At 34.5% G+C, this 18340-nt stretch overlaps 2 protein-coding genes across 5 annotated transcripts in view; both read right to left on the bottom strand.

Annotated features, from left to right (window-relative positions):
- Nucleotides 1-1651: 1651 nt before the first annotated feature.
- Nucleotides 1652-5724, bottom strand: LOC124366290. Its single transcript, XM_046822710.1, has 2 exons — nt 5445-5724; nt 1652-4307 (listed from the first exon to the last, which is right to left on the bottom strand). The coding sequence occupies exon 2, from the start codon at nt 4298-4300 to the stop codon at nt 2051-2053; it is 2250 nt and encodes a 749-aa protein (XP_046678666.1). The 5' UTR covers nt 4301-4307; nt 5445-5724; the 3' UTR covers nt 1652-2050.
- Nucleotides 5725-6003: 279 nt separating this feature from the next.
- The window catches only part of LOC124366289 (ATP-dependent translocase ABCB1-like), a 67602-nt gene continuing 55265 nt past the window's right edge, over nt 6004-18340 (bottom strand). For 3 of the 4 annotated variants that reach the window (XM_046822706.1, XM_046822707.1, XM_046822708.1), the window contains 5 exons: nt 17235-17391; nt 15498-15692; nt 12039-12245; nt 10102-10248; nt 6004-6458 (listed from right to left, as the gene is read on the bottom strand). In XM_046822706.1, the coding sequence (XP_046678662.1) occupies nt 6264-6458; nt 10102-10248; nt 12039-12245; nt 15498-15692; nt 17235-17391 (901 nt within the window). In that variant the 3' untranslated portion in view covers nt 6004-6263. Of the gene's footprint in view, nt 6459-10101; nt 10249-12038; nt 12246-15497; nt 15693-17234; nt 17392-18340 lie in introns of those variants that run through there. The other variant, XM_046822709.1, reaches the window with a different exon arrangement.

The following is an 18340-nucleotide window of genomic DNA, read 5'->3' as shown; positions in this document are numbered from 1 at the left end:
ATTAAGCTTTCAAATGTAAATAAACATTTTTAAGAGATTTTAAAGATTTTAATTTTTTACTCCTTTTGGTAATTTTGTGGATTTTATCCATTACTCATTTTGGCCTATCAAAAGAAGACTTCATATGACGTCCATACTCCTTAAAGGGTTAACTGGTAAGATGATCTTAAGTTAATTGGATTTCTTATATTATAATTATGATTAAGATTAATTTGTTTATATTTAGCTTTGGATCTGAATCTTAATTGCCACGAACCCATACTCTAACGTGTATATATACTGGTAAGGGTGAAGGTTTGTGAATTCCTGAAGTACTGTATATATGAAGTTCGATAGCTAAAATTAAAAATTGCTATTGTTATTCTCTTATGTAATAAAGAGACAGATTCAATGCCAGAAGCCTAGCCCCAGAGTATAATGCTTCTTCTAATAATTGATTCGACATAAGAATGATACACAATTTTAATTGTTTCATATGATAATATAATTGGAGATTTGAGTAGGAGGAGACCAAATACACCACACTTGACATAGACTTCATAGTATGGCAGGTTTTTGCACTAGTCATGGGTGGAGAGAAAGATGTCTGACATATAAACAACTTGAAAATATTAAATTAAAATCAGTATAACCTAATTTGTATTATAAAATAACGTATATTTGATTCCTATTTTATTGGTGAAAAAGCGTTTGGGTACATGATGAAACAGCCATAGTGTCTCCCTTTGGTTTTGGACACTGAATGAGCAACACGTGCGAGAGTTCACCCGCATTGTAATACAAGTTTTTGAAATTACTAGTGGATCATTGAATTTAATTTGATGATACATCTATTAATATATAGAAGTTTTCATTTAATGAGTAATAAAACAGAACTTTATTGCTGAGCACGTGTTTCTGAATGCACTTTAATCAATGTGTCTGATATGTGGTGTTTTATGAATAATTAAAGATGTGAGTGATATTTATATATATATGAATAGTGGCACCTACTTGGGGACTGTTTGAACAAGTAACCTACATATTTGACTTTCAAAATTTGCGATTACCAACCTGGAGCCAATTATTGAAAATGTACAGAATTTGTACAAGTGCTATCAAATTTGTTACTGATTATACAACTACATTTACATTAATTTAAATTGATCTGCAACAAATGATCGCATTAACATGGGTCACTTAATCATCGTACTTAAACATTTGTGACTTGAACCACAACAAATACCGGAGTCAATGTGGGGCATATTCTATTAGGTCTATAATTTATCTTCAACATTTGGCATTATTTAAATATTGACTGTCTACGTTTGACGCAAACAACGTGGTGGTAAAGACATACGTCTACCAACTTGATCATTATACCCATCCAACATTTTTAATTGAACAACATAAAAGTAGTGACCACCTACTAAGAAGGGTCTGCCATTAATGCTGTTATCATTTAGTTGGCTCAGTCATCAAATGACAAGGGCTATGACGGCAATGTCAATCGCACATCTTCCCCTCTACAACATTTGTCACTGCCGATTTCAAGTAGGTAGTTTGTGCTAAGCTGCAGTCACATAAATATGGTCACCTCTATTGATTCTTCCACCAAATGTGAATTGATTCATTTCCTCCAAGCAGAAGGGAATTGTGGAGCAGAAATCCATCCGAGAATGTGCCGTATTTATGGAGAAAACATTGAGTGATGGTATTGTGCGTGAACTTTGTTGAAAGTTTAAAGATGACTGAACTGACATGCATGATGCAGGAAGTCAAGGACACAAGTCTGTTCCTACAGATGGCCTAGTTTAACGAGTTGACAAAGTGTTTGTGGACAACGGCAGATTCACAATAAGTGTTTTGTCTTGGGAATTTTGAGAAGCATTAAGACTTTCTCTTTACTCTATTGTTAAAAAAATTTAGTCTACAATATTGTTGAAGTAACTGGAATAAAAAAAAACATGCTTATGGTTTTTTTATTTATTAAAATTAAAATTTATTTACTGTGTACAAAAATAAATTACAGTCATTACTATTATTTATTATTAAATATTGCCTTTGGTCCTTACTTTACAATAAGAATAACACCAGAAGAATCAAATTCTTCTGTTATTCCACAATACACAGCAATGTAAACATCAGAGGCCTTTACCTCAATGATGACCACATCTTCATCCTCATTTTCTAGCAACCGAATGTTGTTCTCTTGAATGGCCATGTTGGTAACACTGTTGATAACATGTAATATCTCGATCCTTGTCAGCCGGCCTGCCCCATGGGCACCATAGTACACATACAAACCCTCAGTCAGACCCTCCCATAACGCTGTTATTCTTGCAGAAATTTCACTGACAGCTTCCTTTCGTCTACCATCGACTGTAATTGTACTTTTTACATCTTGTAGTATTTTACTAAAAATGCAGTCAACAACTTCCTCTCTGATTCCATGAGTCCTGTTGAATAAGTCTGCATAGAACAGACTCTTTGATGAAGATTCAGTGGGCTCCAGTGATGCAATATAGGTGGCCATTTCTGCTTTGAATGCTTTTACAACTTTAGAGGTAACTTTGTCCAAAAGCTCACAAAAATCATGAAGACCACTACAGAATTGTGGAGAAGCAAACATTATGTCGATGCAGGCATTAAGAAGACTTTGAGTTTCAGGATTCAGTTCTTCCTCGTAGTAGACTGCAATGTTCTCTGAGATACTTTTATCATTCTCAATTTGTAAACGTTCCTGCAAATCAATAATGTCCCTTTCTGCATCATTCATCATGGCTTCCACTCTATCTTCCATGTTGATTATTTTAGTGCAAAATATTGACTTTAATTCTTTAGAACTGTTGTTATAAAACTTTATAACTTCTCTTTTCTTTCTATCAGTAGCTGAAGACCTAAAATATTTTAGAACTTTCATATTTGCTTCTTCAACTTCAATCTCATGGTCATTGTACAACATCTCCATATTGTTGCATGTACTCATCAACAATTTGTCATCGGAAATTTCTTTCATTTTCCAACTCATCATATCATGACCTATAGAATGGCACTTGTATAAAATCTCCTCTGCTCTTGGGGCATAGGCTATTATGGCTTCAGAAAGAAGTGGCTGAAGCAGCAATGAGATCCTTGGACCAGAAGATTGATCTGCATCCTCAAGTGATGCCATTTGCAAAGCTTTTGTTATCCTCTTTGCTTCCCTCTTTTTCAAGTTCCTTCTCTGCGTTTTTGTCAATTTCGTATCCGATAATGCATCATTCGCTGTCTCAGACATATCATCAATCAGCCTAACCGTCGCCTTGGATGAAGCGACAGCATTAAATAGGAACAGTAACTCACACGACATATCAAAAACATCCTTCTTCGTCAGTTTCCCCCTCTTGTATTTATCCGCACAAATGATGGCAGCATCTACGAACCCGTAGCCAGTGAAAGCGACAGAGGTTGCAGTCAGGGCGTGGAGTCCATAGGTACCAAACCTACCGATCGACTTACCTCCTTCTACAATCGTCTGAGCCTTCCCGACAGCAGCCACTGTTGTTGCTCCCAATGCCGAGGATCCTATGGACAACCAAGCAGAACGAGATTCTCTATCCTTCAATCCGATGGATTGCTCATGTTTATTCCTGTCGTATAGCGAGCTGACACTCCGCCCCACTCCGTAGACACCAGTGCACGCAGCTGATGTTGCAGCAACTGCAGCCACAGCCGGAGCAACTGTGATGAAGAACCCTGCGGCCAGCACTGAAGCCGCAGCAACTGACACAACTGACCCTGCTGTGTCTAGGTAATCGGCAGCTTTGTTGACCACACCACTCGCTGGGGAATAGGCAAATCCCAAGACCAATCCCTTTTCATGAGAGTACTCACCATCAAGAGGGTAGCAATATTGACAGTCAGGTAGTTTGTTCTTTTCCAAAAAGTGATTCCAGTTTCTATAAACTCTAGCACGTGCGTCAATGAATATGTTTCCAGAGGCCGTAACAATTCTGAATATTGGAATTCCAGGTTGGATACCCTTGTGATAAGGAACTAAGATGGTACAAGCAAATCTAATTGGGTTGTATTCACTCTTTTCAACAATTTTATTGCAAACCGTTTTGATAAGAATCAACTGCTCTTTGTTGTAACCTGTGTTGTAGTTTTTACGACAGGGAAGCTCGACTGGTCTCCCACATATGGCAAATCCAACTTTTTTCTTGAGGAGGAACCGGTTGGATTTTTCTATTTCATCAAAAGGTCTGGATCCAAGACTTTCATAAAACTTCTGCTGAATTTCTTGAGCTGAAATGTGCCAGTCTTTCTCTTCCCCCATTGTTATTCTGAAATAGCAAAGGAAAAAGAAAGTTTCACATGTACATGTACTAAAATGATATTATTTCTCAAATAATTTCTTAGGAAGAACAATATTATTAACCGCATTATTGAAATGAAAAAACATATAGATTAAGTGTAAACCTACACTATAATTAAAATATAAATAAATATATATATATATATATATAATACAGTATATATCCGGTGTTCCAAATTGTATACATACTGAAGGGATCTTGGAAACAAAAAAAGATAGAGCAAAGATTAAATGGAGAAAGTTGTGTGTAATAAGAGAGTAATAAATCAATGTGGTTAAGTTCATTCATGGTTCACTTGCTGTGCTAAAAAAACTGTTTTTGTCAAAATGTTCAAATTATCACAGTTCTCATATTAGTAAATATACTGGAACACATTTTTCATGACATTTTTTGTAGCTTTTAAATATTATTTTTTTCAAGACCTGCAAGCAGGAGGTGTAGGGTTTGAGTCAGTTTAAAAAAATATAATGGTCAAATTTTTACTAAATCAAAAGAAAGTAGATTGTGTACTAATTTCAAAAATACCACATGAGTTACCTACTTTCCTTGTAGATTACATTAAATATAATTCATAAAATCTTATATTTTTTATGGTTAGGCTGGAGAATTTTGATCCTACTATTTTTATTAATTGCATAAAATAATCAAACATTTTGTTAGAAATGTAATTAGGTTGATTAAATTTTCTAAAAGATAATTTAATTTTTTTTTATAAGGTTATAAAATATAACATAATTTGAACCTAACATGTTATTGTGCTAATTAGTCACAATTTTATTTCTAACAAAAATGGAACACTACCTACGTTTTGAGGATCAAGACCCCATAAAATGGCAGATTTCCAAAATCTAATAATCCCCTACAGGTCTCATTAAATTAAATACAAGGTTTTGAAACACTATGTACTGACAGTTTATGGTTATTTTTAAATAGTAGTAAATATATTTAAAATATAGGAAAGCAGAAATAGGTTTTGTAAACTGAATTTGGAGCTACTATTAACTATTCTTATTCTTTCATGTTTTTTAAATGTGGTTAACATATTTTTATTACTCAATAGTATTTAGTTTATTAATTTTTCAGTGATTTCTCTGTTTTACTTACCACATCATCCAGAAAGTTTGGAGGGTATAACAGTCTCAAGATGATAATAACCTGGCAGCGTTCTTGTGAAAAGTTACCTGATTGTGACACGTTTTTCATTTATCATTTGTCATTTAACAGATGATATCTTGGTGATTCACGATATGTAAGCTTATCAGCCACAGCTACGTTGCCACAACAATTGACAACTTATCAGCCAACTTCATGACGTTAAACCACTCAGTGAGTGCTTAGTTGTTCAGTAAAATCTCATTCAGATTCACTATAACTGTTATTTTACTTTGTAGACTTATTTTTTTACTAATGCACAGAGTACTATTTTTTAATTTCTAAAAAATAATAAATATAAAAAAATGTTAAATTAAGTTTTTTCTGTTTTAAAATATTTTTAATAACATTATCCACAAATGGAGGTTTTTAAATGTGTACCTAGTTTTGAAAATAAAATCTTCTGAAACTCCACAACTAAAAATAAATGTGTAGTTAATATTTACCATTGTTGTAGGACAAAATAGATGGTTTCAAGTACAGCTAGCTCAGATTCAACAAAAGCAAACAGTTATTTTTAATTAGAATTTATTTTTAATAAAAATATATTGACAACATATACAATATAGATATATTTAATTCAAACATATATAATCTACAACAATAACCTGAACCTTTAGGTATCTCTCCTTTTACAACATGAGATATTTCTCTTGTAAAGATAATACCGTCGGATATCTGTGATCTTGCCCAGCTCAGACTTATCCTGAGCAGCAATATCCAGAGCAGGATATGCACAGGCTGGTTCAGCCTGCTCGGAGCTAGGTACGGTCACAGATGTTGAGCCTTCATCAGCCGATAGTAAAGACCGCGCGAGGACAGAAGCTGCTGGTGGGTCCCCAACTCTCTGACCTTGCCACGGTCCAGAACTGCGATTAAGTCTGCATCGTGTATTGTCGACAGCCTGTGCGCGATGATGATGCATGTCCGGCCCCTTCGTGCTTTATCCAGTGCTTCTTGCACAAGCTGCAACAAATGTTGCCTTTGTTTTCTTAGTAGTACAGACACTAAATACTTATAATATGAAAAGTTTTTATTTTAGCACATTCCCTTTAGGCTATTGTCCGGACAGTTGTGCTACTTAAAAAGGTATTGCTCCATGCTCATGTATGCAGATGACACTACACTCCTGCTACAAAATAAACAACCTTCGACCTTGGAAATAGACACATACATTGCCATAAATATGGCAATAGAATACTGTCAAGTAAATGACCTGGTATTGAATCAAACAAAGACTCAGCAACTAATAATGGGAAGGAAGAAAGAAGAAGTGCTGGAATTACCGAATGCTGAAAGAATGGACAATGTTAAGTACCTTGGAATATTAATTGACGAATCTCTTTCTTGGAGTGACCATATCGACCAACTATGTGGGAAACTTAACACATTTTTATATGTCCTAAGGCGCTTAAAACAAGTTGCTAGCCCAGAAATAGTAAAATGTGCATACTATGCTCTCTTCGAGAGTCACCTGAGGTACGCAATAACTGTCTGGGACAACTCCTCTAAATTTAACACTTAAAGGGTACTAGTGCTTCAGAAAAAAGCAATCCGTATACTAACGAGAACAGGACCTCTAGAATCGTGTAGAGGTGCTTTTAAACAGCTAAGAACACTAACCTCAGTAGCCCTGTACATCTTAGAAGTAGTTTCATATATAAGTCAACAATATCTGACAAGAGGATATGACGTTCACACCCTCAACACAAGATCCGCACACGACTACATACTTCCCACCCATCGTTGAACTCTCTACGAAAAACAACCCACCATTGCTGGTGCAAAATTTCTTAACATCCTGCCACAAGAGTTCAAGAACCCCACGGAACAGCAACAACTCCGACAAAAACTGATCGACTGGCTTCTTGACTGGCCTTTTTATACAATAGAGGAATTCCTGAACTGGAGGACTAACTACCTGACCACATCTCTCGAACCACTGTGATTTATCTCAACTTAAAAAAAATTGTATTTTGTTTAATGACACCATTCTTGTCTCAATGATAATGAATAAAGTACATTGTCTATTGTCTACTGATGTTGCAGCGCTCTGTTATTTCACTTGTTACGTGCTGCAATCTTGCCACAGATCTCTGAAACTTTTCATATACAGGGTGTCAATTAAGTCTGGAACCTCTTTTTTAATTTTTGAACCATAATAGAAAGAAATACCAAAGTTCACACGTGCTTACTGGTGATAGTAACGCACACATCTGCCCAATTACCGACCGGATAATCCCTTTGGGGGACGGTCCACAAGGAGTCAGACAAAATTCTTAAATAGCAGCATAGGTCAAGTTTGGTATCAAATTAAAGGTCTTACTTAGCAGAGTACAATGCCGCAAACCGGACTTCAAAAGGTGGATTCATTCAGTAGTTATAGCTACTTGAATTTTAAAACAATTGAACAATGTAAATTATTAAGTATTACAAGTAAACACCAATTTTTAAGTACCTGTGATCAAAGTAAGTGTTCAAAATGTTCCCCTCCCATCATCTGACAATGTAGTAATCGAAGCCAGGAATCAATAATTATTACCAATAACACAACTACTGTTAGAATGTGAAAGTGGCAGATTGAGTCATACACAGCATCCACAGAAACTTAACGTTTGGGCAGGTATTATAGGAAATCAAATTATGGGCCCATTATTGATCAATGGTAATTTAAATGGTGACTCGTATCTAGCAATGCTCCAAAATGAGATAATTCCTGCACTACAAGCTGCTCTTGGTCGACAATTTCAAAGAATTTATTTCCAACAAGATTGCGCGCCACCACACTTTGCTCTCCTTGTTAGAGAATACTTGGATACAATATTCCTTCACAGATGGATTGGAAGACGTGGTGCAGTAGAGTGGCCTGCTCGTTCCCCTGATTTATCTCCGCTGGATTTATTTCTTTGGGGATACCTCAAAGATAAAGTTTATCATACTAAGCCTCGAGATTTGGCGCACCTAAGAAATCTCATAGTCCAAGAAGCTCAAGATATTCCCCGTGACTACCTTCAAAATGCAGTGGATGGCTTTTACAACCGCCTAGGACATTGCCAGACGATGGTAGGGGAACATTTTGAACACTTACTTTGATCACAGGTACTTAAACATTGGTGTTTACTTGTAATACTTAATAATTTACATTGTTCAATTGTTTTAAAATTCAAGTAGCTATAACTACTGAATGAATCCACCTTTTGAAGTCCGGTTTGCGACATTGTACTCTGCTAAGTAAGACCTTTAATTTGATACCAAACTTGACCTATGCTGCTATTTAAGAATTTTGTCTGACTCCTTGTGGACCATCCCCCAAAGGGATTATCTGGTCGGTAATTGGGCAGATATGTGCGTTACTATCACCAGTAAGCACATGTGAACTTTGGTATTTTTTTATATTGTGGTTTAAAAATTAAAAAAGAGGTTCCAGACTTAATTGACACCCTGTATATTCTATATGAAGTATACTTACCTTCTATTATATCAGTTTGGCCTGCAAATTTGGGAATTCTACCCGGACAGTGTCAATGAAACACATACACATATGGACCCTTACAATGTCCTCTGTAAAAGAACAATATTTCTCTGTGTTTTGTGTGGTTGGAATAAACACGCTACAGTACTAAGCCATGCTGTGTTGTTATGTTGTTATAAGCTATGTGCAAAACCACTCTCTGGAAAATTACGCCCCTTAGAGATAGAACTATGTGAAAATCAAAGTCATCTGGACCACTTCTAGTCCTTTTCAATATTACTCAACACAACAAACTAGTAAGTTATTATGATTTCAAATCTGTTTAAAAGAAATACCTCTGCCAAAATTGCAGCCTGCTGTCCATATAGTCCCGTTGATTACTTACACAAAAGAATATAATATCATATAATACGACGATTTTATAGCATAACAAACCAAAATAACACCCACTGAATGAAAATTGTAAGTTTGAATTTTGCCACATATCAAGTAAATATACTGCAAAACACCTCTCCCTTTCCTTCCTTATATCGTGCCTATTGCTGCAACATGTATCAAGAATATAAATATCACAGAAGAATATGAAAACAAAGTTATAGTACACTTAGTAGGTATGTAACATGAACTTTTGTACAAAGTTGCACCTTTTAAGGGGGCTAAAATATTTTTACCCTAAAAAATTCCAAAAATGTAATACGTAATATTACTCATTTGTAAAGTGTACTTAATTTACACCTTTAGATGAAAGGGGTTGTACATAACTTTTGCTACGATCGTCCTAGAGGTGTTTCATTCAAGTCATTGTGTTTCTTTTGAATCTACCTTTCAAATGACATGTCACAAAATAGGGGTTGCAATTTGAAAATTTAAACTTACTCCTCTCTACCCCCCTTTGAAAATGGGGGGGGATATTTTTACCCTCCAAAAGGTTTAAAAAATATTTTAATAGGTATGGTGAAGATTTTACAGCCATATCTCAATCCGTTTGGAATATACCTAGGCATATCATGACTTAATTTACACCTTGTACATAGTTATATGTATAATTTATACATGTGTAAACATCGGCAACAAACAAAATGGAGACCATTTTGACATTTATGTTTGTATATGTTAGGTGTACTTAATTAGGTGTACCTTTTCATTTTCCGTGTCCAAAGCAGACGTGGCTTCGTCCAACAGCAGAATGGCTGGGTCTCGTACGAGTGCTCGAGCGATGGCAATTCTCTGTTTCTGGCCTCCTGATAGTTGGGAGCCACTTTCCCCCACCCTCGTGTCGTAGCCCTGGTGACACCGGTATGTCAGTGACGGAGATAAGGATCAAACAATACTGGCAGGTTTGCAATCATCTTATCTCGTTTGGAGTGCAATCTTTAGTCAGCCCTTCAAACTTGAAGAGCTTTCATCATCATTTCAAAGAAGCGTGAATTTGTGACAGCCAATCCATTAAAAATATGAAGACCCATTGAACAGTTTCAGATGAACAAAGTGCATAAATATTAAACAATTCGACTGATATGTCAGCTTAAAGTATCCGTATTTTACAGAAAATTCATATTATTCATTAGTAAACATTGTTTTGTTAAATTTGTACATTATTTTTACTGACACCTAAAGATTTCACTTCAAACTTTAATTGTTCAGTTTATCCCATCATTCACAAAGCTCTTATTCATGTGAGGGGGGATATTTAAAAAAACTGTTTATATTATCATTGATGCATAATGAACGAATGTTTTAAGTAGTTGTACCACTCATATTTATGGATTAACACTACCATTGAGATTAAGAAATAGTTAAATAATTAAAGTGTGGCTTAGTTACATATCAACCTTTTACTAATGTAATAATCTAAATACAAATACTATGGTGCCTTTATGTTATGTTAATAGTGTATATACAAAGAAAATAGCTTTATTGCATTTCTGCTTAGCAAAACTCTTGTTCGGAATTGAATTTTTAGATCATTTGACTTAGATCAAAATAAAGTAACAGTAAAGATGCCTTATTTTACCAGGCGAAGTTAGGGCTAAGAAGCCCTCTATAACACTTAACCTGGAAAATAGTGTAGATAAAAAGTGAAATTTTGGGGCTTATCAACAAATCTGTAAATAATTACAGTATTCAATTATATTATACAAAGGTCATACGAATAATTAACAATTCACATCTTTTATAAAATTATAAACCTCTTTTTAAAACTGTAAAAGTTCAAACTGTCATAAACACGTATCTTTTTGATTTAATGAAATATAATTTTCAAAATCTAGAACTATTAAACCCCCGTAGTGATAATCACTCATACATCACAAGACTAAAACACAAAATAGTCACTCCATAATTTCTCTTAAAGTATATAATCATTTGTTATCATCAGTTAAAAATAAGACCAAAAAGAGTTCTTGAAATAATATAATGTATGGCTTTAAGACAACCATTTTTATTCCCTGGAAGAATTTTTTGGCACAAAACCTATAACACACTAAATTTTATTGAAAAAAATCCTAAGAGATAAAATATCAGTTATTGTCAATAAAATATCAGTTTGATTGAAGTTTATTGTTTACAAACCTGAATTTATACTTACCAGAATTAATTTTATTAGTTTTTAGCCAAGGTAATCTTTTAAAATAGAAACATCATTGGCTGATACTTCAAGAGTGACTTTGTCAATAATCTCTATGATTTTAAATAAATTTTGTAAAAAAAGATTTTGATTTTATTTACACGTTACTATAATTTATTACGATCACCACTAGCATGTGCTACGAGAGAGTGGAATGCTTGCAAACGTGTTCAAACATGCACTCATAACAGGGTACCTTTGCTGGTTCTTAGTATATTTGTCACATTTTATGACACTTTTATGTGGCCTAAATGTATTGTTTACATTTTTAAGTAGAGTTCAATATATTTTGAATTAAGGTACTCTCTCTTCTCTCACTTAGAGCATTCACTTAGAGTTTTCACTTAAGTTACATGAACTGTGATTTCTGACTTCTCCGTTTTCAACATCAGTGTTGAGGTGAAGCATGTCACTGTATATCATGAATTGAATAAGAGTGTGTCTGTACCTGAGGCAGCTGCGATATAAACTCGTGACAATTGGCAACGGTTGCTGCCTCCACCACTCTGGCCATGAGGTTCGTGTCGTCTGTGAGGCCGTAGGCGATGTTGTCTCTGATAGTACGGTTAAATAACATCGGCTCCTGAGTAACCAACCCAATCTGTTGTCGTAAGTGTTGAACATTTATATCTTCAATATTGACTCCATCCACCGTCTGGAAAAGTAATATACAAGGTGTAGCCAGTAGATAAAAACAATTTCCCAGTATTGCTATGATTTTTGAAGTAACTCGTTTGCTTGTACAGACATGTTTGAGATGGCACGTGAACTGTTGCCAGAATTGAAATTGGTGACAACAGTTGATCACCTTAACTTCAAGTTTACGCTAGAACTTGAGAAATTACTTCCAATGGGAAGCTTCTAAATTTATTCAGTTAATTAGTGTGCTTATTAAAATTTGCTTATATAAAATCTATCTATAGTTCCAAGAACAAGATGTATTCACGTAAACTCTTATACCAAACAGGATATTGGACGTTTTCACCTACTCATCTTGAAAGTATGAAATCAAGCCTTTACACTTAACAGTTTCAAATTTCCCACGAAAAGTTTAAAATAACTGGCAAGGTCATCCACATAAACAGCCCTCAATTTGTTGGTAATTCCATGAGAATTTTCCCATGAAACTTCATTCATTTATTGCAGTGTTTTCACAAATTTACATTTTGGCAACAAGAAACAAAAATATCACAAGTCTAATAATCTGTAATTCTGAACAGACTGACGAACTCTGGCAGGAAATTATACTCAATTATACTGAAATTAGCTCTCAAGCTACGAAAGCTAATGGATATGGATATACACATAGACACTACATTGCATATTAGCCTTCCATAATGATGGACTAGTTTCTAGCTTCATATAAGAAACTTTTAATAAATATATGCTGGATGATAATAATGTAAGTTTTATATGTTGTAGAAACATGTTAAAAGTCACTTGGCTTGGCCCAAAGTTTTTATCCCTTTTTGGTTACCAAACAATAATGGAAAAAATGACCAACAGATGTGATATACACAAAACGCAGCTATTCTATGGAAGGGTTTATTGAATGTGAATGTTGAGTTTAGCTCCAGTTCACCGTCCTCTTCCTTCACTTGACTCAGGAAATCTGGAGTAATTTTTGTCTGATGGAAAGAAAAAGAAGAAGAATATCCAAAAATATTTGGTGACGAAGAATGAAGAAGCTCAAAACGAACTCTTTGCATCGTTTCAACATCAAAGACACCTAGACTACAAAATGTAGTGCAATCTAGGAGAAAAGGTATACTCATTGTGTCATCAGGTGCAAAATTGAGTGCACTACAATTTTAACTGACACGAACCCAAAGCGTGGTAGAGCAACAGAGTCTTCTACCATAATACAGCTATGGTGGGAAAGGTTGATTCAATGCTATTGTTGAGTTTAGCTCCAGTTGCACCTCTTAGTGCAGCATTTAACCCTCGAGCTGGCAGTTGAAATGTCATCAAGTGGGAGGCCATTTTGAGGTGTTTTGCAGTAGTATCGGTTTTTAATTTAAAAAAAAATATAATTTGATTATAAACCTATATGTATTATATATCATTGTTTTTCACAAGAAAATTTACTTTTTATTTATGAAAATAAAAACCCCAATATATAAGAAATTTATCACTTTTTTTACTAAGTTTGTTTTCAAAAAATAAAAAAAAGGAATGTAAAATTGGTGGGGGTGCACCTATAAAAGACATATTGTGTGAAAAAAAATATTTCCAAAATACCCAAAATGTTGAAAATTTTTTATAGTTTTAGAAAATGTATAGTTTACTACATTTTTTTATTAAAGCAATTATGAAATACTCTAAACTGAAGAAAGTACAATACGGCTAAATTCGTTGCTATGGATACGACTGTTATAAAATTCATCAAAACCTTAATTATTACTCGAAAAATTCATAAAATAGGTTAAAAGTAAGCCTATAAAAAATAAATAAAGAAGCTTTATATCATGATCATCACATATGAAAATGATCCTAAAGCTTACTAAAACTATCACAACACTGCACATAGCCTAGAATACAAAAGCTCACTAATATATTTTTTCACATATATTTCTTCATAACATCACAAAATAAACTGATAAAACACAATCTACGAGAATTTATACGCATAAATAAACACACTTATTACATAAAAACACTTATTTCATGTAATAAACTTACGTTTTAGATGGACAAGAATAACGTGACCGGGTAACAATACAACAACAATGGCCGACTGTTTACAAACAACTCTCGTTTTCAATATGTCGTACTTAAATCATGGCATACAAAACAAAACAAAATACATTGATCAAAATCAGCAACTATTTCTGATTCCAGTGGTATATGAATCATTGCAGTTTAGTTCGTGTATTGATTATAACAGATGTCAAACGGGCACGTGTCATATCGACTGATTTTCAGGCAACTGCCACTACAGAAACATTAATATCGACTGATAATCAGGTGACTGCCAGTTGTAGAGTTAAAATCTGATGCTGTCACAGACTTGACTCCTGGGATATGGAATCATTTTCTTTTGAAGGGATCCAAAAATATTTGGCGACAAAGAACGAAGAACCTGAAAATGAACTCTTTGCATCGTTTCGACATCAAAGACACCTACACTACGAAATATAATGCAATCTAGATGGAGAGGTATTCTCATAGTCTCATCAGGTGCACAATTATGATGTCTTTATCAGTTTGCAGTAGATATAGAAGACTGTTCGAACCATCATCCAACAGCCACAGAATTAAACGATTAAAACATAACTAAGCCATTTTAGGACTTTTAAACAATTCTGTTTATAACTATAAAACATCTGGTGTATGAATCTTAATCGAGTCCTGTAGTTCAGGAAGCTAATGAATCACCCAGCAGGGATCATTTCTGGCTGGTTTATACCTTCCAGTTGAACCTACCACTGGGCACAGCAAAAACTGATGTGCAACCTTATGGATGCCCAGGAGCGGCACATCACTAACCGCAAATATCGAGATTCTGGGGTGCAAGGATAATTCAATAGGTCTAGTCTACTGAAGGAGATGACTGTTGGAGTTGGCAGGGTTTGTTCCCTAAGTATAAGAGGTTCTTGCTAGACTCAACAAATGTGTGCCACTCCCTGCCTGCTTTGACTGGAGAGGCTGGTTCAGAGCTGGACTCCCCTTCTTCCGGGGGAGATATGACTTTGAGATTAGTGCCCTAATTCTTCCTCATGGATCTCAACAGGAGTTGGCCCCTACCCCCTAATCTTACCCATCCTGAATATCCTGTCACTCCGAAAGCAACGCTAAGTTCTTATTGGACTAAGTGCAATTTATAAGCTTCTTGTCCTAAGAAAACAAAAAAAAAACTAATGAATTGACAAAAATATCTGATCTGACAAGATTACACAAAACTCACGATGGTGCCGGAGGTGGGGTTGTAGAAACGCTCTAGGAGGCAGACCAAGGTACTCTTGCCGGACCCTGATTGTCCGACCACAGCCACGGTCTGCCCCGCCTCCACCCTGAGCGTCAGACCGCGGTACACCTGCACATCCGGCCGACTCGGGTAATGGAAGTACACCTGGTTAAAGCTCACCATGCCTCTTATTGCCTGCAAAATTGTATCAAAGATACACCCTTAGGGAGGGTTACCTGATGATTGAATACATACATTATAATTTAATCTATTTAATTAATTTGATTCATACATTATAACATAACTAGATATAAAACAATTCATTTAAGAATATTAACCAAAATGTCCATTTACAAACGGTGACATAAGAAAAATTTGAAATTTCATTTAATACAAATAATTAAATTAAAAATCATAAATGTACCTTGAAATAATTAAAAAAAACATACATTTAATATGACAGTCATCAGATACATACCTACATGCTTTTGAAAGTTAATCCATAAATAGATTGTTGTTATGAAACACTTGAATGATCGAGAACCAACTATTCGTTTTTCTAAAATTAAAATGATCTGCATATTGAATCCTTATGAAATAACAAAAAAACAGTTGTTTGTTTAATCTTAACTGTAAATGTTTAATTCTAATACAGATCCATTTCTAGCTAAAGACTGCTTTATAGCTCTAATATAACTATGTGCTTTTTTAAACAGTTGTTATTTGTTACTTTAAAAATAAAATACATGCATGCAAACACATTTTTTTAATGAAGATTCTTGGAGCATTGGAAATAGTTTAATTTAATATCACTAGTAAATGTATAAACATTTTCCAATTTTAAATTTATTCTTGCAAGGCCTTTCAGAATCAACGATTCCATCACCAGGAAACTTAAAAAAATCATATTATCACATATTTGTGACTAATAATATGTGATAATATGATTTGTTAAGTTGCCTAATGATGGAATCATTGATTCTGAAAGGCCTCACAAGAATAAAATTAATATTAGAAAATGTGTATTCATTTACTATTCTAATGATATTAAAAAAAAACCTTTTAAGTTTGTATGAAATGTCAAAATTTCTTTATTCTGTTCAGACGAGATAAAAATGTAATATTTTATTTTTAGTCCAATCAGACTTATCACAACCACAAAACCAGATACAAGCCATCTTTAAGATACTATACCTTAAAAATTCAATAAAATCAAGTTCTTTGTTTAAAGTTTGTTATTGACAATGGATTATTTGAAAGGATAGTAAGATCTCAGGCACTTGCCATTGTTATACATTAAAAAAAGTATAACACTGCTTTACGAGGATTGAAATCCACCCTCTTCTTCAGATGTAAAAAACCTTATACCGTAACTAAAATTTGCAGTGATGGACTGCCCCTCTAGAGTAATTATAGCTGACTTGTAGATAAATGTCATTACATTTACTATCGTTATATGTCAGTATACCACCTTTGCTAGTTCGGATGTGATGTGTTATTTGTGCTCGTAGCTCCTGTGCAATGACATCACTTGGGTTCATCTCTATAGTCTGGACTTTATGTATTACATTTTTTACACTTTAAGATGGGGTAGATTTCAATCCTCGAAACGTACTGTTGGTTTTTTTTGTAAAATGTAACAATTATAAACGTCTGAAATCCTACTATCTTTTAAAATCGAGTTGGTGAATAAATCTACAGTTAAAAACTAAACATTACTGATTGTCTCAGACTGACCGGTGTCAGGCCGTGAGGAGAGAGAGCGTCTATCTCCGAATCACGATCAATGAGGTAGAACATCTGGCGCGCGGCCACCTTGGCTTTGTTGTAGTCCTGGACGTACGCAGACGACGTGCCCACACTGGCCGCACAGAATGCTAATGCGAAGAACACCCTACCAACACGACAAAACTGAATACACCTCACTCAAGGTTGTACTATTAAGATCAATTTGAAATCTTGAGATGTGAAAATTATTACAAGTTAGGCTAGTTCAATTTATATTTATTTTAATATGAACATATTGAAAAATCTTAATTGTTAGGCTTACGGGACCGCTGTCATAACTAATAACTAAGTTTCCGGTTCACACCGAGTCGAAACATTGCTCACACAATTAACTTATTGAGATATTCTGTACTTGCTGTGGAGGATGGAATTCGACAAAACAAAAGTACATGTGAAAATTCTCTACTATTATCCAAGAGTAATAAGAGAAACTTTAGAAATAATCAAGAACAAAAATAAATTCAATAAAGAAGATAGCGTGAAATTGTCTTAAAGTTGGCAATCAGTGATGCAAAAGCCATATTGATCAAAACTGGTTAGTGATTGCTAAAGCTTCAGGCATCACGAGAACTCGCCTGTTCGGAAGGCTGTTCATTGAAAATGGCTCTCCAAAGCGAGGCCGAAATATCTCAAAAAGTTACTTGTGATCAGCTGTTCTGACTGGGGCACTGTCCCTTTCACTGTTGGTAACAATGTTGAAGATGATATTAGATTTGTATTGTAATTATCATTTAACAGGCTAATACTGTTAAAAACTGCATAAATTTCATACTCTTCCAATGCTGGTAACAAACTGCCCCTATTGCAACGATGTGTTACTTCCAGGCCATTTTCTATCTCCATGTTATAATTTTTGTCCAGGAGATGTTGAGTGACAGTAAAATTTCATTTATGTTGTTTGTTTATTTAATTTTACATTGGAGCCGTTTTTCTTGTAATTTCGTTTGAATAACCTACCGGTTTGTCCTATGTAATATTTGGGAGATATTGCATTTTATTTTATATTCCCTAATCTCGTCCATTAAATCACAAATCTGCTTGTTCATTATAAATAC

The sequence above is a fragment of the Homalodisca vitripennis genome, chromosome 7 (genome assembly GCF_021130785.1).
Source record: "Homalodisca vitripennis isolate AUS2020 chromosome 7, UT_GWSS_2.1, whole genome shotgun sequence".
Taxonomy (NCBI): Eukaryota; Metazoa; Arthropoda; class Insecta; order Hemiptera; family Cicadellidae; genus Homalodisca; species Homalodisca vitripennis.
Note: the sequence above shows the minus strand (reverse complement) of the source record. Positions and strands in the feature narration are given on the sequence as shown.

What these genes read in the sequence shown, in the direction of transcription:
- LOC124366290 (XM_046822710.1), bottom strand. Translation starts at nt 4,300, where the DNA reads ATGGGGGAAGAGAAAGACTGGCACATTTCAGCTCAAGAAATTCAGCAG.